Raw genomic sequence first — 27,556 nt, forward strand, 5'->3', positions numbered from 1 at the left:
CAGACCCAGACCATTTGGTAGCCTGAGATTGGAATCATTCCCGAATCCAACTCTATAGACAGGGATTAGCCTGGACTATAAGACAATGATGCTGGTGAGGAGTGAACTTTGTGGCTCCAGTAGACACATGAGAATATGTGGGCAACTCCTGTCTGGTGGCGAGATGAGAAGGAAGAGGGGGACAGGAGCTGGCTGAATGGACACGGGGAATACAGGGTGGAGAGGAGGAATGTGCTGTCTCATTAAGGGGAGAGCAGCTGGGAGTGCCCATGGAGTGTGTATGGCTTTTTGTATGAGAGACTGACTTGATTTGTAAACTTTCACCTAAAGTACAATAAATTTTAAAAAAAGAAAAGGCTTTTGGTCAAAATCCATATTTTTCATACCAAAACCACTGATTCAGCACCATCTCATACAATACCCTGTAAAAACAGTAATCTGCAGCACATGCCTGTTTTTTCCACTTCAAACTGTCATCACACTGTCATACAGTCAGCAAAAGCAACTTCCCAATAAACCCCAGAAGGGGAAAATATAAGAGGGCAACTGTGTATTCTCACAGTCATGAAACAGATTTATACAACTCTACATAATCTTTCAGATGCTAGTTAATTTTTGCTAATCCATTTAAGAATTCTGCTAGAGTGCAACATCAAACTTAACAGCCAATCATCCCCCAAATATACCTTTTCTGACTCTTAAAACCAGAAAGTCTGCTCACCAGTCATCTCTGGTACTATCATGCAGGACAACCAAATGCAGCTGTACAAGTTGCACTGGGCACAACTGTACCCAGCAACTCTGCCTACTTGTTTTCAGTAACTTCTCAATGTTCCCCAATTCTGAAATCACAAGTACAGGTTTTGCCACTATTCTGGTACACAATGTACTTAGGTCTATTTGTTTACAAGAGCTATGTGTTTCTTACATATCTTTGCATCGTTCTTGGACCACAATTTTTCTATCCTTTCTGGTTTTAAAACCATTATCCTTGGGGGCTGGAGGGAGATAAGTTAAATGAGAATAAAAATACACCGTTTCTTTCTATTACTACTATATACCATGTATTGCAAGCAAAATACCCCTCCATTCTTTATGATCTTTCTCTGACTGGTTTATTTGCTTTCAACTCTCCCAGATTACTAAACCATTTTGGACAATTTTACATTATTTAGGCTTTGGTCATTCTCACAGATTCAGGGCATCAAGTGTGACACTTTCTTCCATCTTCTGTCCATGTTTAAGATCAGGGATATCCACAGGTAGTCACATGAGATTCTATTTGTGCCTCTCCGTTGCTAGTACTGCCAAATTACTAATCAGAATTTCAAATTTCATAATCTCTCAGCCCTCTTTAATCATATTTTCTTTTAGTCTCTAGCCATGGGCTAATAAACTTAGCTCTTCTTCAAATTTTTCCAGTTCTAAGGCATTTATCTATCTTCCTTTTCTAGTTTCTACAATTAATATTAGAACACAGTCACTTCTCAAGCTGTATATTACTTCCAGATCACTAATCAAATTCTCTCAGTTGGTTTAAACACGCTCCTAGTCAATTCTCCCCCTTGAGCCCTCGGCTCTATGACAGATGAAACAAATGCCAAGACAAGAATGCTTGCTACGTGATTAGATATGGGGCTTTTCCAGCTTCAATGGCTACAACATGAACTGAGAAACCAGCATCCAAATCTTCCACCTAGCTGGGTAGACTAGGAGCTGGATCTCAGGTTGCCTAGGGCTATTGATTTAAAAACAAACAACAGTAACAAAAACAAATTTCAGGGACTTTCCCTGGATCTACAGAATCGTCTCTTAAGTACCTCCATGTAATTCTGACATGCTGGGGACTACTGGCTTATAGGAAAACTTGGTGGCGTACTGGTTAAGAGCTGTGGCCGCTAACCAAAAGGTAAGCAGTTTGAATCCACCAGGCACTTCTTGGAAACAGTATGGGGCAGTTCTACTCTGTCCTACAGAGTCACTATGAGTAGTAATCGACTCAACACAATGGGTTTGGTTTTACTGGTTTATAGCAACGATATCCTTTCTAGTCTTTTTTTTTTTTCTCTCCCCTCAAATGACCACCAGTAGGTTACCACTGAGCGTCTGCATAAGTAAATCCCTCACTAACATATATTTCCTCCTCTTTCAAATGCCATCAGTTCAAGTAAGCAACATCTCAGTGACATCTATGAGGTTAGATTTATTTCCTTTTGCTTAATACTTTAAATTCACTTTACCCTTCTAAGGAGGGATCCTGATCTAGTCTTAACACACTGGCTGTAAAGGCAGATAACCTGGGTTGACTTTCGGTTTGGTCAACTGCTAGTTGTGTGACCTTAAGCAAAGAGCCTTCCTGTTTGGATCTCAGTCTTCTAGAAAATAGGGACGGTATTAAATGCCTGAAATGGATTATCTCATATAGTCTGCACAGTAACTATTTGAGATAGGGATTCCCAATATCCTTATTTTATAATGAAAGTACTCACAGGTTTGTTGGGTAAGTTAGTAAGATAATGAGATATGTAACAAGCACTCAATAAATGTCAGTCTGTTCTCTTCCCTCTCACCAGGCACCCTTAGGTGACATTGATGGTCAAGGAGGCTAAGCAGTATTGCTCTTTTTTCTTATTTTCTGCAGAAAAAATACCACACACCTCTCCTAGCAAAAGGCTAAGTCTCATATTCCCTTAAAGATTTTGAGAAGAATAGGAATCATACAACCTCTATTTGGGCACCTTAGAGTAGCTATCCTCGGGATCCATGAAGACCCTGTGACTTTCTGGTTTCAAGCCTACTCAGGACAAAGAGATTACTAAATAAGGTGGTCCATTTGCCCAGGCTAAAAAATGCTCCGAGGTGTTAAAAAAGTAAGCATTTTCTTAAGTACCAATGTCTGGCTCTCATTACTCTACGGTGGTATGACTCCCCCATCTTCTTCCACCACCCCCTCCCTTCCCAAGGCAACAAGAGGACATTACAGCCTCAGAAAATGAGGCCAGAATCCAGCACACACAGTACTAAAGCAATGCTGCTGTTGCTAATTACAGGCACCAGATGAAGGTCTGGAAAAATTTCAATAGTAAATTAAAACAATTAAAAGGCACAAATTTCAAAGTTCAATATGTAAATAACACTGTATCAAAATGAAACTCAAATGTGTAATGTCAGTTCAATGCCCTTGACTACAGCCAGTTTTAACACAGCCACTTAGATCATACAATTACAGAAACTTATATTATTTTAGAAACCGCATTTCAAAGAGCAGCTGCAAAGAAACTTCCTTCCCCACCCACACCAGCTTCCCTTCCCCCTTCCTAGTCACAGCTCTAGCTGTAAAATGCAAAGTTAGAAACCTTTTCAAAGAAAAACAATTCAAGTGCTGAAAGAACAGTCTATCACTGGGTACGTTTAACTTGGAATATACTAACCTAAGGATTCAGACAGAAACAAAGTAAAAAGATGCTCAGGTCATAAAGTCCAACATCTCTTTCTAAAAAACATCCAGGAAACAAAACAACAAGGTAGCACACACACCTGTATGATGTCAGGATGAATCAGTTTAGAAATTAGTGGGTGAATAATTAAAACTTCCTAGCAATAAATCTTATTACCTCTGGAGAACCAGGTGTTTCCTGCCTCTCTGTTTTTTTTTTTTTTAAGCTGCCATCCTCTAAGTATCCACTAGATGCCAGGCATTATCACATACATTGTTTAATCCTCACAATATCCCCCCCAAAACTCAAAAGCAAACCCGCTGCCAACAGACAATTCCAATTCACAGCGGCCCTTATAAGACAGAGTAACTCCCCGTAGGGTTTCCAAAGCTGTAATCTTTCCAGAAGCAGACTGCCACATCTTTCTCCCATGGAGCAACTAGAAGTTTTTGGAACCACTGGCCTTTCAGTTAACAGCCTAGAGTTGAACCATATCCCCAGGAAGTATTATTATTACTCTCACACAGATGAGGAAACTGAGGCTCCAAAAAGTGAGCCACATAGCTCTTAGGTGTGAGGGCTGGGATCCAAACCTAGGCGCTGCCTACATCCAGCACCCATGCTCATCCACGCAGTCATGCTGGGTCTTTGACCCTGTATCTAGCCTGAAGCCCTTGATCCAGTAAGTCTCTTCACATCCACAGTCATAATGGTTTATCGTCCTTACTTGAGGTAAGACAAATAAATAAACTATGACCAGAAGGATGCTTCAAAACTCTTAATTGCTTAGACACCTCACCAAACTGACAACCAAAGTGTATCATCTTTTTTGAAATACAATCTGCCTCTACTTTAAATCGTATATATTTTCCCTTTAACACCAATTCTTACAAACCACAAACTTAGCCTGTAGAAATTGACATTGCAGACTAAACATTTACCATGATTTTTAGAAAAGCATATCATAATTATCACTTTTTCCACTGAACCAAAAGGAGCCAGAGACCACAAACGTTTTCCATTTTCCCTACACTGACAGGTACAATATTCAGTGTAAGTATTAAAAAGGCAAAACTACAGACAATTTTTATAGAATTAATGGCTTTTGTGATCAAAAGAAGTCAGACTGTTAATTTCGATAAAGTAAAAATTCAAAATCAAGATCATCTATAGTAAAAGTTAAACACCAAACTAAATAATGATCAGTAAGTCAGTCTACACAATGTTAAATCGAAGTATGAACATACACATGGACTTGTTTTTCCCCTAATGCTCTGAAGGCAAGGTCTGTGTTAAGGAACTAATGCCAGGTTTAATCCAAGTCTACTAGACACTAACTAACACAATCAACTTGGCCAGCTTGTCCCCAGCTATTAGATTCATATGTATGATATATACTGACATATGTATATATGTTCAGATCAAATCCTGTTAAAACAAATACCATTTTAACAAAAATATTTCCACATCCCAGCCAATGGTCCATTCACTTCATGTAATATTCAATACCACAAAATTCCACTTAAACAGAGATATGGACAATGCCTTAAAATTCTCTGTAATGAAAACTGAATTGTATGCAATTATATTAACCATATTTATATACATAACACATGTTCATCTGTTCTGTCTCTTCTCCAAGACTGTACACTCCCCAAGAGAAGGAGGCTGCCTCTGATCTATACTCTGCAAATCAAGAGAGCTTCAACAGTGCCACCTCGTGGATATTCTATAAATACAAAGTGAGTTCCCCGGCTGTCTAAAATGTTTGAGAAGCAAATTATGTGGGAAAAAATAAAACCGAAACAGTAGAAAGCAAGCAATAAAATAAACAGATTTGCTTGAGTAGGAAAGGAGGCATAGTCTCATTTAGTTAAAAGCACTTGTAAGGAACAACTGCTGACTTAAAAAAAAAATCCTGCCTCTTCCTGGCATGAGATGCAGGCTGATTCAATAGAAAGCTTTAGATAATCTGGGTTCTAGACATACAATGCACAGGGGAGATGCATCACCGGTGCGCTCATCTTACTTAAATTCATCTATAATTCTCTTTCTCATATAATTAAAAGCGTGTCTGTGTCTCTCCCTCTCTCTTATAATTAGAATATTACTGAATCTGGGTGTAAACCATGTATTCTACGCTTAGAGCCAGTTTCAGGAACTTTCCAGGGTAATCTTAACTATAAGTGATTTTAGTCATTGCATTAACTTTTGAATCAACCTCTCCCCCTCCTCCCCCACCATTACCACAATGACCAAGACGTATCATTTTGGGCATTTCACCTAATATCTCTTATCCTCACCTTCCTAATAGATACAACAAGACACAACTAAGCGATGGCTAAAATCCCTTTCAATAATTAAGGACTATGTTTCTAGAAAGAGGGCGGTCATATTTTCTTTTCTAGAGATACTAATGGAAGAAATTGAGCAGCTGGTGCTACATTTCAGCATAAAAAGCACAGAAGAGTCAAAGTTTTCAAAGCTAACTCTCAAATATTCTTCTCCACTGTCATTGTAGAAAGTTAACTTACAAGTTTTGGAAGAGGGATTAAAAATCAGAAGCTGGTGTGTCAGTCTGCACGCCCAGGTTGCAGGTCTGAGCCCTGAGCCAAGTCCTGTTTGCTGTGGTAGGGCTTAAAGCATGGAGTCCTGCTGCACTGTGAACCACAGACAAGCTAAGGGAAGAGCTACTCTTTGAAGAGCCACCCTAACGCTCTGACAAGGGGTAGGGCTGCTGGCAATGACACTGGTTCATCCCTGGCTATTTCTAGGCCTACCCTAGCGTGGCAGTTGTAGCCTCCAGACTACACTGATCATATCAGAGGCAAATGTTCTGACAAGCATTCTCTTCAGGAGTGAAATCTCTCTATCTAACCTAACCAGCTGTCACTGAGTTGACCTTGACTCATGGCAACCCCATGTGTGTCAGAGTACAACTGTGTTCCATAGGCTTTTCAATGGCTGATTTTTCTGAAATAGATCACCAGCCTTTTCTTCTGAGGCACCTCTGAGTGAACTTGAACCTCCAACATTTCTTTGGTTAGTAACCGAGCATGTGTTAACCATTTGCACCACACAGGGACTCCCTATCTAACCTAGTCAACTTTAAATTTAAAAAGAAACAGGAAGGGGGGGAGGGGGAGAAGGAGAAGAAAAAAGTAGAAAAAGAAGGAACAGATGGATAGAGAGACAGAAGGGGGGAAAAAAAAGGAATTAAAAAGTAATCAAAAATCAAGTAGACTTAACCAGGGGACTGTGTATGTACGTGAGTGTGGGAGAGGATGGTGAGGGAGAAGATAAAAAATAAGCTTCAAGAAATGTAATACAGGTATGCTATTGGTTTCCCCAAACGCATTTCTACCATTCCCTTAAGTGTCAACTTCAGATATAAATGAACATCCTAAACTTTGGGATACCTCCTGAACATGAACACTATTTTTTAGAAATAACATGTAAAGCCAAAGTGCAGATTGTATACAGACTACATCAAAATAAAAATCATTCCGTGATCAACATTACTAATCCCAGAAACTGCCTACCTTTCCTAAGTAGATGCTAAATTATTAATTCCTCCTCAATTTACATATATTAAAATGTTATATCTGTACACAGAAATGCTGCTTCACACAGTACTCAGCCATTCACTTCACAAACTCTACTCAGCTCCGCCTAGGCTCCTGGGCTGGGCACTCTCCCACCACTCAGCTTTTAAAAGATAAATGTAGTTACCTGGTAAAGCGGTAATAAAGTCCCGCTGCAACATGGGCTTCAGGTAAGAGTTAATATGTCCATGCTGATAATGACACATTCGTGAAATAAGATGTTCCACAAATTCCACCTGATCTGATTCAGACCACTGGTCAAAATACTTAATACACAAGTCTTTTTCTTTTTGATAGTTTCCTTCTGATGGCCTCTTTCTGGAGACGATCACAGATGATGTTCCATTACTTATCTATTTTAGGAAAAAAAAAAAAGTTTGACATGAGCAATAAATCTAATTAACATTTCATTAGAAACATTTTTCACCCTGTGTATTTAATCTTAAAATACCAGTTTTACCCCTAAAGCCAAATTCACTCCTTTATTAATTTGTTCAGAAGTAATTAAAAATATATTCAGGCCCCATGTCCTCAAATTAGTCACTAAAGTAAATGCTGAAGTTAAATGCTGTCTTAAATCATCATCCTCCAATGCTTATTCCAGAACTATGCTGTTATTAGATAGCTCAACTTGGCAAGGTGACAACTGATAAGACTATTAACAGTTTGTTTTGTTTCCTCAAAATTGAAGGTTAATGCTATATACAGTCCAAGTCAATGGCTCTTAAACTTGCTTGCACAGAGGGTTTGTTAACACAGATTGCTAGGCCCCACCCCCAGAGGTTCTGGTTCTGCCCATCTGCATGTCTAACAAGGTCCCAGATGATGGCGCTGTTGCTGGTACAGGGACCACACTTTGAGAACCACTGATATATCTAGTGGAAGAGATAAAAAGCCTGTGTGCTGAAACCTGAAGGCTTCATTTTACCTAACAGTTTCAATCTCCTCCATACAGTTTTCCAGTGTAACTAAACTGCTGGCAAAAGAGTTTAAACTTTCTCTCCATTCTTTTGATCACTTCTCAGAAAGTGACCCAAGGTAAACCAGGAGTGCCTGAAAAGTTCCTCATCTTGTGCAGCTGGACTGTGGAGAATCCACAGATTTTTGCACTAACAATGCATTTCTCACCAAATCTACCTACATGGCCTTGGATAAAATCAGTGTGCGTGTGTGCGTGTGTGTGTAATTTTTTTTGAAACTCCATACACTGCATCAGGACAACAGCATCAAAAATCAAGCCACAGCTACTACTACTGTTATGAGGCTCAGTAACTTCCTTGTTCAAAAACAAACAGCCTCAATACTTTCATCAAACATTTGCCAAGCCATCTGTCCATCACTCTGATACCTTTTAGTGTATAATATCAGAAGGAAGAACATATAAGAGAATTTTGAGAACTGAAGAATTCCATTATAAATTTCTATTAATTCCATTAGGAACCTACCACAAAGTCTTATATAGAAAGAACCAAGAGCCTTTGTTACCAGCATGTCCCTTAACTCAAAGTGAACTGAACCTACCCCAGAGAGAACACACCTTTTATAAATATCCAAAGGAGTCTGTAGGCTTCCTTGATAAAAATCTTATAAATCTTTCATGTCTAAGGCAAGTCCTTACGTCCACATTTAGACGTACAAAGCAGGAAGACATTTATCTCTCACCCTATTTATCTTGCCACCCTATTATCTAAGCATGCTTCTCCCCCTCACATCTTGGGCCAAAAGAGCCCTGGTAGTACAGCGGTTAAGTGCTCAGCTGCTAACGGAAAGGTCGGCGGTTGGAACCCACCAGCCAGCTGCTCCACAGGAGAAAGATGTGGTAATGTTTCTGTAAAGATTACTGTCTGGAAAACCATATGGGGCAATTCGACTCTGTCCTATAGGATCACTACGAGGCTGAATCGACTCGACGGCAATGGGTTTTGGTGTGTCTTGGGTCAGGGAGAGCGCACTGACACCAGATACCACCAGGGGGTAGCACTGAACAGAAATCAGAATTTGATGCTGCTTGTAGTTTTTTTTTTTTTTTTTTTGTAGTAGCACATCTAACAGACCCCAAAATGAAAAGAGTTCAAAACAGTCGGAATTGAAATGAAATTTTTTGCTGTGGTAAGTATCGGCAGGTATAAGGTACGTCTTTGTTGCTTACACATTGAGGATGTTCACCACAATGTTATAATAGAGAAAAATTAGAAGTAACACCAACTGCCCAATTATAGGCAACTTGTATTACTACATCTACACAGTGCTATAATGTAGCCATTAAAATTAGATTTATAAAGTAAGATTGTAAGTACAGGAGTATATGCTTATGAATTAATATTAAGGAACAAAAGGCAAGATCCAGGTTTTATACAGCATTGTGATCACAATAATTTGCATGAAAGGACGCACACTAACACAGGGTAAAGAATGTACATCAGAATTCCCAAAGTGCATAATATGGAGAAAGTCATACATGTTCTCCTTTCCCCTTTCTTTCTATATTTTTTCATGATGACTTGCCAAAATAATTGCTTTCATAACAGATTAAAAACAAAAAGAAAGCCAGTAAAAATTACCAAATAGTAACAACTTGCATTTGTGCACTGTTTTACAATTTACAAAGCACTTTTACACCCACTATCTCATTTAATAAACAAGAGTTATTATTTCATTTACAGAGGGTTCCTAACCATCTAGCCTCCCTAGGGCATTTGTAAACCAGTAACTAGTTGACTGGAAGACAGATAAAAAGAAAAACTGAAAGCTGAAGTTTTAAGAACCACTGTGAACTGAAAAATCAATAGTAAATGAAGAGAATCCTATTTTAAAAAAATAAACATGAAGGAAAGAATAAAATTCAGTATGAACAAAATGTTGAAGAAAAATTAGTGGCATGTGCACTGCTCTTCAGCACATTTTCAATATTCTTTTTCCAACCACCTACAAAGAACTTCCTAGCATTGTTTTGCCTTGTTTCATTTCATCTTAAATTTGTTGGGGCACTTGATTCTCCCTAAGTAAGTAACCTACATCTTTAGTTTCAAATCCAATAAACCAAGAAGTTTTTCTTTACATTATTCTCTTCAGATTTAGATTGATGAAGTCTGTGTGCCATAATGGCTGATTAAAAACCCAAATCATTTAAAATTTACATGCCCACCCCTCAAAAAAAAAACTGGGGGTGGGGGGAGAGGGAGGGAGAAAGCTGGCAAACTAAAATAAAACTAAAAGCTGGCAAACTAAAAACAGAGAAGAAGAAAACTGAGATTACAAGGTAAAGTCAAACCAATGGTAATGGAAGAGAAGGATAGAGGTGAGGGACAAAAGGAAAAAAAGTGGTATGTGGCACGGTGCCATTCTTTCTGGTGACAAAGGATGCCACCACTCTCCACCTTTGGCTTAGATCATGGCCACAAACAGAACTTTTTAGGCCACAGCCACTTCAGAATCTTTGTGAATTTTGTAGAAAACTCCAAAATGCTCTATTCTTTACTATTTGTAACAACACTTCCCCAAGGAAGAGAAGATAAATTAGGGTGGGCTCCGAAACTAGCAAAACTGCACAAAAGAAAATAAAAATACTTGGCTCTTGTTTTCCTTAAAGAGATCAGCTGAGGGAGCATCTTATCTACATTAACTCAATTGCTATCTTATCTTGCGCCGTCATTCCTACCTGCCAAAGGGTATTTTTCTTTGGGGACTCATCTTCATTTTGATCCTCCATAACTGAAGTGTTCTAAGGGGGGAAAAACAGGTTATTTGAATTATGCCGAGTTTTGCAAATTCTAATTAACTACACCAAGATATAATTTTGAAAACCCAAACCAGAGTCTACCAACACAAACCTAAGAGCTATCTGGCTCATGGCTAATACATGCCATTTTGGGTCAAGGGGGCTGTGTTCATCTTTCATAAATCAATACAGTTAGTGGCTGAACAAAAGTAAGCATCAAGTCTTTATTTATGAAGGTTGGACATAAATTGTGGGAAAACAGGCTAAACTGTCAGAGCAAGGCTAACGCTCTACCTCAGTCATCGCCGTTCTTCTTTAACTTGTGGCAAGAAGCCCCAGAGACCCTCTTAGGTTCCTGATGACTGCACAAAACGTTTAGTAGAATGTCTGCTATTAAGTAATCCACCCCAGCTATCAGCAGTTAGAACTGACAAAGCCCTGGAAGCCCGCTGCCTTTCTCTTTCCTCCCCTGGTAGCCCTGTTTTTCTGGACTGCTTTGCAATCTCCCCAAGCAAGCACGGCGGGTACCCCAGCCTACTCCCCGCAGAGGAGGACCCTGTCAGCCAACAACAATCTGGCATACCTTGGGAATCCATCGGCTTTTGATTTTTGTGTTTACTGCACAAAGAGGCCCTGTGTGATTATTCTTTCTGGCAACCTAGTCGCTCAATAGTTGCCCATTAACTGGAGATTATACATGATTGGATTTTCCCTTTTGAAGCTCCTACCTAATGGCTAAATGGAAACTTAATGAGAAGGGGAAGTGGGAGAGTTATGCTCCAAAAGGAATAACAACTCATTCATGGATAGCAGTCTGTCCAAGATTCCTTCCAGCCTAATTCTAAGATCAGGGCACAAAATTTAAACTACAATATTTGTCCCACAGCATTATTCAACAGGACCCTAAAGACCTGTCTAAGTTACCAGTGTTTATAAAATCCTGCATATTGCCCTTAGGGAATAAGCCCATCTCTCAAAGTTTTCCTATTTTTTCTTTATGTTCTTCAAGTCTTAAAAACGTTTGGACTCACACAGTATTTCCAAACAATCTGTCTGAGAATACCCAATGTAGGTAATGGTAATGGCAGGAAAGTCACAACTGAACAGTGGTAACTCTACAGGTCATACAGCCGGCTCTGATCAGGGATGTAGTATAACGTAGTAGAGAAGCCAAAGGCTTTGAAACTGAAGAGAGGGGTATGAATCTTGATGTGGTCACTTACTGAATGTGTGTATGCAACCTTGAGTAAGTCATTTTACCCAGAGGATGAATACAAACTATACAGAGTTGTGTGGGTATGGAGATTGCCTAGCATAACACTTGGTGTATAACGGGTATTCAAAAAATATTAGTTTACTCCCTGCTTTGAAGATGCTACTTTCCCCTAAGTGTTATCTTCTCGCACTTTTCTAACCTCAGACACTTTGACAGAATGGCTCCAGATGGCTGGCTACAGGGAAAACCAACTGGCTTCCTCAGTAAAATCTTATAATCCCACAGCTCCAAAGCCTGCAATGGGGAGGAAGCAGGTGTCTGTATGTGAAAGCCAGCCACTAGCTAAAGGAAAGCAGCGTGTATACAGGAGATAAACTGTATTTTATAAGCCAGACTCCACATTGCTTGATCTTCATTTCCCTTTGCTATTCCCAAATTCTTTAGTAAAATATTGTTTAAACATTTCTGCTGAGACTATGCTAAACTAACAAGGAATTAAGCAGACAGAATGCTTTAAGAACCCAATGTCCAAAGCAGGGCTAGAGTAGTGGCAGCAGCAAATAATCCTGAATGGAAAGAAGGGAATGGGAAAGAGAGAAACAAAAAGTACAATTTCTGAAGGTCTCTCCATGCAACTTTCCTTTTACTTCTAACTTGAAGGACCTATGGATTAAAATATCTGGCAGTGTTCCTTAGGCGAATGAAAAAAGTGGGAACAGTGACTCAAGATGCCATCTCCTAGGTTTGAGTAATAGAGACACAAAGCCGTCTTGTAATGTCACAACGTTCTGGGTTCTAAGAGGGTGGCAAGGAGAGAAAGAAGAATAGCTGACGGACCGCATGAAAGGTGAACATGTAAAGGAATGGGGAATTAAGTGGCAAGTCAGCCCCCAAACCTGTGTCTCCAGGTACCCCAGGCAACGTATGAGGGATGATATGTGTTTTGAACTAAAAACTTTTGAAAAATAGGAGCCTGAATCCTCCAGAGCTATTCTTAATGCTTTCCTCACTCAGGAAAGACGCCAAAAAGTCAGGGGTCCCTACAGGCTACACAAGAAGCAACTGTCTGTCTTTACAGCGAGAAAATTTAATTCTTCCTTTCATTCATTCCAAAAGGGAGAAATGGTGTTTACTTTTACAGATGACACGGAAATATATAACCCTTCTGATAAAAATAGCTATTGTCCTCTTAAGGCTTGGTGAAAGTAGATAAAGATACACAATTTAGTAAAATTGTATTAATGAAACCCTGTGGGGGCTGGAATAGCTCCCCCATCATACATATTTTTTCAACTTCTCTTATAAAGCCTTCAGGTGATGCCAAAGGGAGGATTCTGCTATTAAGCTATATTGATGAGATCATTCCCAAGGAGTATTCCAGGTGATACTAATCCCAAAGATGTTAATTAAGTTTGAGAAATGCTGCACACTCTAGATCTCTCTTGCTCTTGCTCTCGCTGTCTCTGTCTCTCTCTCTCTCAGAGGCTACAACACACTGCATTAAGATACCAAAGGTTCTGTAATGTCCTGCAAGTAAAGACATCAGACTGGTTTAGTTTAATTCAACTTTCCCAAGCTTGTTGCACAATGACCACCACCCCCCCCCCACATTTTATAACAAAATCTATTCATAATGTTGTTGCTATCTGCCATTGAGGCAGCCCTGAATTATGACAACCCCATGTACAACATGGTCCTGAGCCATCTTCACAATCACTGGTATGCTAGGCCACTGTGTGGTCTGAGTGCCTTCCAACCTATCTTCCAGCCCTATATCAGACAATAGTCTGTTGTGATCCATAAGGTTCTCACTGGCTAATTTTTGGAAGTAGATGACCAGGCCATTCTTCCTAGTCTGTCTTAGTCTGGAAGCTCTGCTGAAACCTGTCCACCATGGATGACCCTGCTGGTATTTGAAATACGGGTGGCATAGCTTCCAGCATCACAACACAAAAGCAACCACAGTACAATAAACTAACAGACAGGTAGTGGCTATTAATAATATCTCAATTCATATTGGCAAATACGAGAATTGGGCAATAAAACAAAAAAAAAAAAAAAAAAAGCCAAACCCACTGCTGTCAATTCCAACTCATAGCGACCCTACAGGACAGAGAAGAACTGCCCCATAGAGTTTCCAAGGAGTGCCTGGTGAATTCAAACCACCAGTCTTTTGGTTAGCAGCTGTAGCACTTAACCACTATGCCACCAGGGTTTCCAGAATAGGGCAACAGCACAGCATAACTTCTTCCTCCTCTCACTTTACCAGACAAATACTTCTAGGAGACAAAGGAAACGCCCACTTTGGTAAGTACAATACATTCCTCTCCTCTTCCCTATCATATTTCTCAACCTGCTATATGGGGTTGTGGGACTGAGGGATGGGTAAAAATAGAAAACTCTCTTATAGAAGTCATAAAGAACTTTTTTTTTTTTAATCATTTTGATTTTTAATCCTTAAAGGCAATAGACAAAAGGTCACAGTTGAATGTAGGGATGAGGTAAGGAAAAAAAAAAAAAAAGAGCCTTCCAAGGGAAAAGGAAGGTAGTTTCCTATATTCAAACTCTCAAGTGAAACCATGAGGTAAGCCAACCAGAAAATTGAAATCCTCTTTGATCCTCTGTCACTTCTGGGAAAGGGAAGTTCTTTGAAATACCAAATTGGCTTATTCACTTCCTACCCTTCTCATCATCATCCCTTTCCTCCTAAACCTACCAAGAAACATCACATATATATAAATAAAAATCTAGGCTCTCCCACTGTGATACTACTATCAATGAAAAACATTCTCAGAAGAAGCAGCTGGCCTCTGGGCCAAGTCAACCTTGGTATTATCAACACTTTGGGCTGGAGGCTTTCATGTACACTGTAGGATATTTTGCAGCATCTCAACCCTATCCACCCCCTCCCCAATTGTGACAAACAAAAATGTCTCCAGATTGACAGGTGTCTGGGGAGATGGGGGGGTGCATAAAATTGCCCCCACCCCTTGAGAATCACTGCTCTAGGGGGATGAGCTCCTAAACTGGACTCTTCTGAAAGATACACTAAATCACAGCCATCTCATGCCTGGCCTTTCTCCTTGGGCTTCTTTCCTTAGCACCTGTGACCGTATGTGATCTTCAAATACAGCCTGATCTCACCATGGCCAAGTAATTCATGGAATATGGCCAGATATCTAAATTCTGGAGCAAATTCCGGATGCCTTTAAATTCACATTTGGGAAACTTTCATATCAGGGGTTCTTTACTAGATGTCCATGGACTTGGGGTAAGGATAAGGGCTATAAATATCATGAAACCATGTACAAAAGTTAGTGTATCTGCAATTCCCCAGAGAGATGATCCACAGCTTTCATTAGGTTCTCGAAGGTGTCCCAAATGCAGTAAGATGGCAAAGTGTGTCTTTGACCAAATAGCTGACTGTAGAGCAGATGAAGCCATAGGCAATATACATTTTGTTTTGTTTTTTAAAGTTTCCCAGGTAACTATGTCTCTTCTTAAAAAAATCACTGCTACGGAGAAATTATGCGGTCCATGGAGTAGGACCAACCTTAAGTAAGAAATTGCACTGATACCATCACGGCAGACTTCATCCAATACGTGATTATTTCAGAACTACCAAATACCACTAGAATCTAATGCCTATTCCTGGGTAGCTTCTCCAACTCACATTTATGAAACCAGTCGATTATATAAAAAATGTGATCAATTATATATTATATCTAATCTAATAATTCCATAGAATAAAAATGACAATAATTATTATTTAATGATTCCCTATGACATGCCAAGCATTGTGTTAGAAACTTTATATAAATGATCTACATGGTACACATTATCCCCATTTTACAGATGGAAAACCGCGACTTACATATATTTTGTAATTCGCCTACGGTTATGCAGCAAACGAGTGTGAGGATTCCAAGCTAGGCTCTTTCTACCTATACTGCCTCCTCAGTTACATAGCGTGTATGGCTATTTGCAGCTGATGAAAATCCCAATCTTGTTTTAGAGACATTTTTCCAAGCATCGCAAAAGAGGACACAGGCACAGGCAGTTGCTCTTTCTTCATAAATAGCCTTCTGAGCATAACTGATAGTGTAACTTTCCAACCTAAGGACAACTGGTTGGTTGGTTAGTTCAATTAGTCAGGTCTCCATTACCCTCAGAATCAGACTTGGAAATTTAATGCCACTGATCACAAATATGTCTAATGAAAGAGGACAGGAAAAATAAAAAATAATCAAATTCAGCACTGCTATTAAAAGCAATAGCTGGAAATACATGTAGTGCAATATTTGAGAATGATAAACAGCCAAGGAAAAATAACTTTCCTTTTTACCTGTGCATTTTAAATAACACTGCTACCCCAGGCTAGTAATGGCAAAAATTCCTCACCTTAATAAATAAAAACATTCTAGGTAGCCTCAATGTAAAATACATTTCTTAAAACAAAATCTTGAAAAGTTTACCATACTGCACAATCATTCAAAAAAAAGAAAACCTCGCAATATTACGAGTTGAAAGGTTGTCAGGAAAGAGGGAAACAACCTAGTATTTTCAGCAGCTGTGTTATTAAAGTATATCTGCAATATCATTACATCTGGTATGGAATCTCAGCAATCACCTCAATTTCCTTTTTCTCTATTGTTTCACTAATCTTGGAATCTCTTTTTCACATTCCACCTTCTCACTGTCATGCCAATCAATGGAAGGGGCAGGCTCCTTCCAAAGACCTACCCTCATTTTCTTTTAGTGTGTGTACAGGCACAGCAGGCTCTGAGCAGTGCGGTACCTTTGCCAGTAGGTGCCACCATCTAACACAGAATATATTTCACTTGGAAAATTTGAGAGTTATGTAAGGGGAATTATTTCCTTACTTTAAAAATGCTGCAACTTCTGCATTTTTAGTTTTATGATGAGAAATACAACGTAGAGTTGATTCTGACTCATAGAAACCCTATAGGGCAGAATAGAACTGCCCCATAGGGTCTCCCAGGAGCTGCTGGTGGATCTGAACTGCCGACCTTTTGGTTAGCAGCTGAGCTCTTAACCACTGCACCACCGGTGCATCTTTATTCCTGAGAAGAGGCAAAGAGAACCTACAAAAGATCTGGAAAATGTGGCATTCTGCCATTTTGTTTTAAGATTTTTCAGCTTAGGACATTCATGATAACAAAAACGTAATGCAAAATGCTACTAGCAAACTTTACTGAGTCTCTGTGCTAGGCAAGTTTCATATACTATCTTTTAATCATCAGAAAAATATCAAGCAGATATTCCAATTTTACAGAAAAAAAAAAGAGAGAGAGAAAGAACCAGAGAAGTAATTAGTTAAGCGTCACACAGCTAGGAAAAAAGAGATGCATGACTTGGATCTAGGTCATTCTACTCCGAAATCAGTGTATTTTACACACAGAAAAATGTATCTTGGGTGTTTTCCAACTGCTGGTTATGGCCCATAAAATCAATTTAATGCATTGCAATCAGCATTTTTAAATAAATAAAGTTGAATCCAGGCATTCCCCTGCCCACTGATGTAGGCACAATAATGTCACCCACACACACACAGACTAAAAGGAATGAGCAAAAAACATAACAGAAAATCAAATAAAAAGGAAAGCAAGAGTCTTTACTACAAAGAGATCAATATTCAAGTCAAACCATTAAATAACAGAGTTTTTTAAATTTCTAAGAAGCAAAATTTATAAAGAGGATATATTCTTTTATGTACTAAATAAAATTCCATAAAGTACACCATGGAAAAGAGAAGTATTTTTGGTTTTTAAATAGCTTTCCATCTTTGATAGACCAAGTAAATAAATAAAAATAAGCTTGACTATATTAAATAGATCTCAAATACCCCACTCAATAAGACTATGCATTATTTACAATTTTCCATGAAACACTATTTAAAAAAAAAAAAACCTGATTGATGATACAGCATTTTAGGCCACAAAAAAAAAATCTCAAATACGGTAAGAAATCAGAAGAGATTATTATATGTTTAATATTAAGCCAAGCAGAAAAGTCTAAATCCACTTTGTCAATCACTACTTGCCATAAATTCTAAATACACAGAACAACAACTGGTTAAGGTAAACCAAGCACCTTTTGGTTGTTACTGTTAACTCTGCCTAGGCTCCTAATCCCTAATCTAGGGCAACACAACTCCATTTACATTAGCACCAAAAATCATGAAATACTTAGGTATAAATCTAACAAGGACTCTCTGAATAGCACAAATGGATAAGGGCTCAAATGCAAGCCAAAAGGTTGGCGGTTCAAACCTACCCAGAGGCATCTCAGAAGACAGGTTTAGTGATCTGCTTCTGAAAGGACAGCCCTTGAAAACCCTATGGAGCAGTTCTACTCTGCACGCAAGGGGTCGTGATGAGTCGGAATGGACTCGATAGCAACTAACAATAAATCCAACAAAATATGCATAATATCTATATCAGAAAAACTGCAGAACTCTGGTGGAAGAAATCAAAGAAAAATCAAAATAATTGGAGAGAGATTCCATTTTCATGGATATAAAGACTCATTATTACTAAAATGTTGATTCTTCCTAATTTGATCTATAGATTCAATGCAATCCCAAACTCCAGCACATTATCTTGTGAATATCAATATTACACAAGGTGCTAATAAAGCATCTGGAGGAATGAACACAGGAAGATGTTCTTCTTCCTTGCTTCACAGCCAACTTTTTTAAAAAAGGGTGTGCCCACGTTATCAGATACTGAAACTTACTCTTAAAAGCTACAATAACTAAAGCAGTGTGGCCCTGGTAAAGTAAAAACAGATTAATGAAACAATGGAAACCCAGAAACAGATTCATCTGTACTTATGGATGTGTGTATGATGAAGTGAGAACTTCAAACTAGTGGAAAAGGGATAATTCAATAATTAGTATTCAAAATAAATGTCAAATGCTACTTCACACCATATATCAAAATATACTATGAAAAAAAATCAAGTGTGAAAAACAAAATCATAAAGTACTAAAACAAAACACAGAAGAACATTTATAAGTTCACAAAATAGGGAGAGAGCTGTCTAAGCAACGACACCAAACATGGAAAAAGATTAATATTTGGTTAAATAAAAAAATTTTAACTCCTAAATATTCAAAAATAGCAAAAATTTAAAGGCAAATACATTGGGCAAAATATTGCAACATATGATAAATAACTTACCATATAAAGATTTCTTGTAAATTAATTACAAAACAAAAATTAATACCTTGGTAGGAAAATAAACAAAGGTACAGAGGTTTCAAAAAAGAAATTTAAATGGTGGCCCAAAAACAAGCACATATAGTAACAAAACAGATGCAGTCTTTCACCTATCAAATTAGCAACTTCTTTTTGTGTAATGTATAGGGATCAGGCTCTCTGACAGGATTATAAATTGTGACCTTTCCAGAGAATACATATCATCACGTAATTTTAAGAAGTACTATGTAACACTTGACATTATTTCACTTACAGCAATTTGTCCTAAGGAATTACGCACCTACAAAAATTTTAGCAACAATTTATAACATGGAAAAATTGAAGACAATGTAAACGTCCAACATGTCACTAGCACTCAGACCAACATCATTAACACTACCAGGGCCCAAAATGTCTCCCTCATACTACCTCCTAGTCATTAGCCTTGTTGAAGGTAATCACTATTTTTTTTATTATCACTATAGATTCATTTTGCCTGTTTTTGAACTTTATATCAATGGAATCATATAGAACACATTCTTTTTAGTCTGACTTCTCTTGGTTAATATAATTGTTCTTGATGTTCTTAAGGACAGAGGCAGTTTGTTGTCTTTTCACTGCTGTATGCTATTTCAAAAATTATTCATGCATTCTACTGTTGATGAACTTGTGGGTTGTTTTAGATTTTAACATTTAAAAATAATTCCATCATGCATTTTGGTGTACATGGGTAAACATTTTTGTTGAGTCTATATCTAGGAGTAGAATTGATAGGTCACTGAGCATACACTGTCACTTTTCTAAAGTAATTCTATCAATAACCACTTCCACCAACAGTGTGTATGAATTCCAGCTGCCCACCAGCTATGGATTTTGTTCTTTTTTATTTTACCATTTTGCTGGATATATAGAGGTATCTCTCTGTGGTTTTAACATGCATTTTCCTGATGACTAATGGTGTTGTGTACCTTTTCATAGATTTATTAGCCATTTGGATATTGTCTTTAGGGAAGCAATGGTTCAAAACTTTGACCATTTAACTGAGTTGTCTTTTTCTTTACTGATCTGTAGAAATTCTTTATATATTCTGGAATGTAGTACTTTGCCAAGTATATTTATTTAAAAAAAGGTCTCTCAATTTGTGGTTTAACTTTTCTTTCTCTTAATTGTGTCTCTGATGAACAGAAGTAATTAGTTTTAACAAAGTCTCATTTATCAATCATGCTCTCTGTGTCTTCTCCTAAGGTTATAAAGATATTCCCCCATGTAATATTCTAGAAATTTTACTTTACCTTTCACAGTTAGATCTAAAATCCATCTGTACTGATATTTATGTAAGATAGAAATCAAGATTCATGTTTTTTCAATTTGTAGTTCCTGTTATTCAAATTGCAGGTTCTAATCCCTTATGGGAAACCCTGGCAGCAAGTGAGTGGTTAATTAAGTGCTACAGCTGCTAACCAAAAGGTCAGCAATTCAAATCCACCAGGCGCTCCTTGGAAACTCTATGGGACAGTTCTGCTCTGACATATAGGGTTGCTATGAGTCAGAATCGACTCGACGGCAATAGGTATGGGGTAATCCATTAAGGGCTATATACAATTTGGTAGACAGCCATGAAAAAAAAAAAAAACTGAAAGAGGTAAGAACACACTCTCATCAATTCTAAGATGCTTTTTTTTTTGACATTTTAAAATCTTTGAAATGAGGATGCTTCTTACATATCACAATTAAAATCGACAGCACTTTTTCTGATTGCTACATAAAACAATGGTAAATTTTACAATCGATGCCATCTTACATTTGATAATGAAATACAGTAATTGGGAAAGAGCAATGTGTGGGAGCATACGTATGTGAGACATACACACAGACACATACATATAAATTATACATAATACATACACATAAATTCATAACTATGTCCATGCAGGTGTTAGGTGAATAGGTAGGTAGGTGGGTGGACAGATGATAGACAGATTAGATAGAAAGAGACAGAGAGATATAAATTACACACAAACATATAAATGCACATGCTGCTGAAAGCCGCTGGTTAACGTGTTAAGAGTACAATGAATCCCACAGTGCAAAAGTTACTACCTTGTCAGTTTTCTTTCAATTCTTCTATAACTGTATCAAAAGATTTTCATATATCTCGAATACTCACAATTGTCTGATTTTAACAAAAAGAGCTGAGCTCCTGTTCAGTCTTTTATCTGGCTAGAATTTTACATGGGTTTTCTTTTTACAGTTACTTATTTCCACAATAACCTATCTTAGCAAGTGCCATTATTTTCCAATTATGCAGTGATACACAGTTCCCATTTCAGATTTATTTTAAAAAGCAAATTTAAAAATACATGAAATAGATTTAAAAAATGGTATGCACATCTATAAAAAACTGAAGGTTGTACTCAACTGTCTAAGGCTAGGGAAATACTATTTTAGCATAATAATGACATGGAAAAAGTTTCAAATGATATTTTAAGTGGAAAAAAAGCAGGTATATGATCCCATTTTTAGAAATAAAATTTAAGTATTTATTTAGAAAAGCAATTAGAAAACACTAATCAATATTCTCTAATTTTTTATTTTCTTTTTGTTTACATATACAGCAAAACCTGTGAGAGAGGGGACTCAATGGGACAGCCCTGTTTTTCCAGGTCCCTCAAGTTTTCCACCTATGACAGGGGACAGTCTTACACTTTTCTATTGCTCTTTGTTTAGTGAAAAATATTTGAGTTTTCCTTCTGACAGGTTTCCACCTAATACAGGTTCCAGCTTTCGCAGGTTTTACTGTACCATTTAACTTTTCTTCATCCATAAATTGAGGTGAAAACAGGGCCTCTCCTTTGCATGGTAAGGGAAAAAATTACATTAAAAATTCTGGCACTTAACAAGGGCTCCCTTAACCACATTTAACATTCACAGGGCAGAGACGTCTGGCTGTTTTGTTCATTCCGCATCCTTACCACTGAGAGCAACTCCTGGTGCACTACAAAAGTAGAATAAATATATGTTGATAACAAATATTAGCTGTATTCTAATCCTCCTATTAATTGTAATGGCAAAAATGGGAATTGTGTTTCTGCTTATTCCTTTCCCATATTTTCCAAATTGTCTACAATGATTAAGAATTTAAAATGTTGGAGAAAAAACTCATGCAACACCATTTCTGGCCCATAGAAAAAGTCATAAGAAACAAAGTCTATTTTCAGAAATGCAGTCACCCTTATCATCCTCAAAGTAGTTAGTTACCTAGATAAAAGAACACCTTATTAATTATTTGAATGTTTAAAAAGAAGGGTAGATACAAATCAGCTACAGTCTCCCGGAGAAAGCAGGCAAGGGGTGACAGAATGTGCACTTGAATTCTTCCTAGTGCTTAAGACTTTGAAGGTGGCTTCAAAAGTAAGACTTTTAAAGGCACTAAACCAAAACCAAAACCAAACCAAACCTGTTGCCGTCGAGTCGATTCCAACTCATAGCGACCCTGTAGGAAAACAGAAGAGAAGGTCCCCTAGAAGTGGTAATAGAAAAATAGCCAAAGAACACTGAGTCATGGAGAATAGCATCAAAGGGAAAGTTGGTCAGCTGAAATATAAAGAGCAGGCCCTGAGAACCAGCCGTGCCCAGTGCAAGTCCCAGGCTCTCATGATTACAAACTGTGTGACTTCGGGGAAGTCACTTGACCATTCACTCAGATTCATTTCTTCTTTTATTAAACAGGCATAATGCTGCCTATGCTGTAGGAACAGAAATAATTTATGCAAAGCACCCAAAGCACAACATTGCTGGGGGGTGGGGGGGAGGATAATAAAAAATGGAAAAGCATTTTACTCTTTTGCTTCTACTGTACATCATTTAGAAACCCTGGTGGCGTAGTGGTTAAGTGCTATGGCTGCTAATCAAAGGGGTGGTAGTTCGAATCTGCCTGGCGCTCCTTGGAAACTCTATGGGGCAGTTCTATCCTGTCCTATAGGGTCGCTATGAGTCGGAGTCGACTTGACAGCACTGGGTTTTTGGTTTGGTACATTATTTTAAAAGAAACATCAAACATTTATATCAAAGATGCCTGACAAAGCTAGAGAAAACCATGCCACATTATAATCATTTCTTGTGCTGTGTTCAAATATAACTTGGAAGACTTATCTAAGATTCATATATAAAACATCCAAGATATTATAAAGCAATTAATTATATAAAAACTACCACTTATTGAGCATCTGTTAGTAATTATATCATTTAATGAAAACTACAAAAAGAAAATTAAACCAACCAAAACTTATTAAAATACATAAGACCGTAAATTCAACACAATCCAAAGCACACTCCCCTTTTTCCACCCTGGGTTCCCTGTGCCCATTTGTCCAGTTTCCGTCTCTTCCCGTTTTCTCGTTCTGCCTTTGGACAGATGTTCATTTGGTCTCATATGTTTAACTAAGAAGCACATTCCTTACATGTATTGATTTTTTTGTTTTATACGCCTAATATTTGCCCGAAAAGTGAGCTTCGGGGAATGGTTTCAGTTCTGGGTTAGCAGAGCATCTGGGGGCCATCGTTTCAGGCTTCCCCGCAGACTCTATCAGACCATTAAGTCTGGTCTTTTTTTTGTGAATTTGAATTCTGTTCTACATTTTTCTCTTGCTCTGTCCGGGCCTATGTGTTGTGTTCCCTGTCAGGGCGGTCATTGGTGGTAGCCAAGTACCATTTAGTTCTTCTGGTGTCAGGCTGGAGGAGTCTCTGGTTCATGTGGTCCTGTAGTCCTCTGGGCTAGTATTTTCCTTGTGTCTTTAGTTTTCTTCATTCTTCTGTGCTCCGGGTGGGATGGGACCAATAGATGTATCTTAGATGACCACTCACAAGCTTTTAAGACCCTAGACAATACTCTCCAGAGTGGAATGTAGAACATTTTCTTTATGAACTATGTTATGCCAATGAACCGAGATGTCCCCCTAGACTATGGTCCCCAAGCCCCAGCCCCAGGTACTTGGTCCCTCAAAGTGTCTGGATATGTCTAGGAAACTTTTACACTTTTGCTTTGGTCCAGTAGTGATGACTTCCCCTGTACTGTTTTCCTTCCCGTCACCAAAGCTGACACTTGTCTACTATCTAGTTAGTCATTTCCTCTCCCCCTCCCTCCCCACCCTTGTAACCATCAAAGAATGTTTTTCTCTGCGTGTAAACCTTTCCTTGAGTTCCTATGATAGTGATCTCATACAATATTTGTCCTTTTGTGACTAATTTCACTCAGCATAACGCCCTCCAGATTCATTCATGTTGTGAGATGTTTCCTGGATTCATCCTTGTACTTTATGGTTGCACAGTATTCTATTGTGTGTATGTACCATAATTTATCCATTTGTCTGTTGATGGGCATTCAGGTTGTTTCCATCTTTTTGCTATTGTGAATAGTGCTGCAGTGAACATGGGTGTGCGTATGTCTATTCATGTGATGGCTCTTATTTCTCTAGGGTATATTCCTAGGAGTGGGATTGCTGGATTGTATAGTATTTCTACTTCTAGCTTTTTGAGGAAGTACCATAATGTTTTCCAAAGTGGTTGTTACCATTTTACATTCCCAACAGCAGTGTATTAGAGTTCCAATCTCCCCACAACATCTCCAACATCTGTTATTTTGTATTTTTTAGATTAGTGTCAGCATTGTTGGGGTGAGATGGTATCTCAACATAGGTTCAATCTGCATTTCTCTAATGGCTAGTGATCTAGTGATCGTGAGCATTTCCTCATGCTTGCTTGGTGAACTGTCTGTTCATATCCTTTGCCTGTTTTTTAACTGGGTTATTTGTCTTTTTGTTGTTGAGGTGTTGCAGTATCTTGTAAATTTTAGAGATCAGACCCTTATTGGATATGTCGTAGCCGAAAATTTTTCCCGGTCTGTTTATTTTGAGTGCTATCTTCTTATACACACACACACACAAATCAATTCTAGTAGACTGCAGACCTAAATAAAAAAAAATTAAAATAGTAAAGCTTTTATGAAAAATCATAGAATATCTTCATGACCTTGGAATAGGCAAAGCTTTCTTAAACAGGACACAACAAATGCTAACCATAAAGAAAAATTATAAAGAGACTGAAATGGCAACCCACATTATTGGGGGGAAGAAAATGCTCTAAAACTGACTCATGGTGATGGTTCATCACTGAATTGTACTCTTAAAACAGGTGAATTTTCTAATGTGCAAAATATACCTCAATATTTTTTAATAATTTTTTTAAGTCAGCCCACAGAGTGAGAGAAGACTAGCAACACATCCGCAATATTAAAAGGAACAACAACAAAAACCACTTCAAATCAGTAAAGAAAAAACAGACACTCACACATACACCCAACAAAAAATGGGTAAAAGATTTGTATTGGCACTTTACAAAAGAAAATATTCAAATCAAGTTGAAAAAAGAAAAATCACCCAAATATTGCCACCCAAAAAGAACCACTATTAGCATTCTGGTAGAGAGATCGAAAGGGAAAAAGTATCTATACACACACACAGAGACACAGATTATTTCAAACATTTTCTTCAGTAGCTGCTTTTTCCATGTATCATGGCCATCTTTCCATGTCACTGAAGATCTACAACTACATCTTTATTTTTAGTAGCCACAGTTTACTTCATCCTGTAACTTATTCACCTGACAGAGGTAGTAACAGATATTAAATTTTTACTACCATACACAGTGCTGCAGTGAACCTTCATGTCTACTTTACAGCCTACCTCCTGTGGTCAAATTCCTAGAATTGCTGGCTCCAAGAGAAATTGCACTTAATAAATGGATGGCTGAACTAACTGTCATTTCTTTTGATTCATCATTTATTTTCATCAGAACAGTGTTCATATTTTAAGTTACTGAATCCAAAGGTCAATTCTCATTCCTCATACTGCCTGACCTGTCAGCAAGGTTGATACACTTCATCCACTTGCCTTCCGGCGCTCTGCACTCACCTAGCTCTCCTCCTATCGCACTGCTTACAACACCTCCACAGCTACCACCCTGGTCCTAGCCACCACTGCTTGCACCAGTGCCCCCTTCAGTCTGTTCTCAACATAGCAGCTAGCGCAATCCTTTCAACTGAAGTCAGAGCAAGTCACTGCTCAGATCAAAATTCTCCAATGGCTTTCTATCTAATAAATGTCAAAGACATACAAAGTTATCTGCCCACCAGTCCTTCTCATCTCCCACTCTCCCTTTCACTCATGCTGCTCGCTGCTATAGCCGCCCTGGCCTTCTTGCTGTCCCTAACACTCCAGGTATGCTCCCACATCTCAGGGCCTCTGCATTTGCTGTTTCCTCCACCTCAAATGTTGTTCTCCCAAATTTGCCCAAGGCTCACGCCCTCACTTCTTTCAAGTTTTGTTGAAATTTCACTCTACAGTGAGGTCTTACCTAACCATCCCATATAAAACTGAAACCTCAAACTGGCAATCCCTATCTCTTATCTCTGCCTTATTTTTCTCTGATATGTGTATCCTTATCACCTGATATATAAAGCATTTTACTTATTTATATTATTTATTGTGTCTTCCCTGCTAGAAATATAAGCCCCATGAAGACAGAAATTTTTACCTGTTTTGTATACTATGTTCCTAACACAAACAACAGTGCCTAACAGAAGTAAGGCATTTAATACACACTGAAATTATGAATTATACATGATCATCTGCATGATACTGGGTTTGAGACCAAAAAAAGGGGGTGGGGGCTGTACTGTGAGACAAGGTAAGACAAATGTCCAAGGCACCTCATTCTGGAAATGGTAGAATCAGGACTCAAACTTTTATCTCCCATTCCAGGGCTCTCTCCACCCTACCACTGCAACTTATAAGTCAGGGAATCCAGGGGATAAACTTCAAATTATCTTAAAGGCTCTTAGAATTAGTATTTTGAGCAATAAATAGAAAAGGGAAATTTTTTTATTAAATAATGAAAGACTTGAGCACAATGTCTGGCACATACCCAAACCCAAACCCACTGCCATCGAGTCAATTCTGATTCATAGTGACCCTACAGGACAGAGAACAGGTTTCCAAGGAGCGCCTGGGGGATTCGAACTGCTGACCTTTCGGGTAGCAGCTACAGCACTTAACCACTAACGCCACCAGAGTTTCCACCTGGCACATAATAGGCATTAAAAAAAAAAAAGTTAGGTCACTCTTTCCCCCTTACCTTTGGAAATAACCAAAGAAAACCAGGGAGAAAAAAAGGCTTCTACACAGATTAAAATAAATAATGACCACAGCCTGGACACTGGCTATCACAGAGTAGAGGAGGGTCTGTGTAAGAACAGAGAAAGGTTATCTATAAACTATCACAACATAAGCTTAACTTTATCT

At 38.2% G+C, this 27,556-nt stretch overlaps 1 protein-coding gene across 9 annotated transcripts in view; it reads right to left on the minus strand.

Annotated features, from left to right (window-relative positions):
- FBXW11 (F-box and WD repeat domain containing 11) overlaps nt 1-27,556 on the minus strand; it is a 132,467-nt gene that overhangs the window by 35,558 nt on the left and 69,353 nt on the right. For 6 of the 9 annotated variants that reach the window (XM_010592498.3, XM_010592502.3, XM_064279118.1 and 3 more), the window contains 2 exons: nt 10,701-10,763; nt 7,170-7,395 (listed from right to left, as the gene is read on the minus strand). In XM_010592498.3, coding sequence (XP_010590800.1) covers nt 7,170-7,395; nt 10,701-10,763 — 289 coding nt within the window. The remainder of the gene's footprint in view (nt 1-7,169; nt 7,396-10,700; nt 10,764-27,556) is intronic. The other 3 variants (XM_010592489.3, XM_010592518.3, XM_064279119.1) reach the window with 1 other exon arrangement.

The sequence above is a fragment of the Loxodonta africana genome, chromosome 2 (genome assembly GCF_030014295.1).
Source record: "Loxodonta africana isolate mLoxAfr1 chromosome 2, mLoxAfr1.hap2, whole genome shotgun sequence".
In the NCBI taxonomy this organism is placed as follows: domain Eukaryota; kingdom Metazoa; phylum Chordata; class Mammalia; order Proboscidea; family Elephantidae; genus Loxodonta; species Loxodonta africana.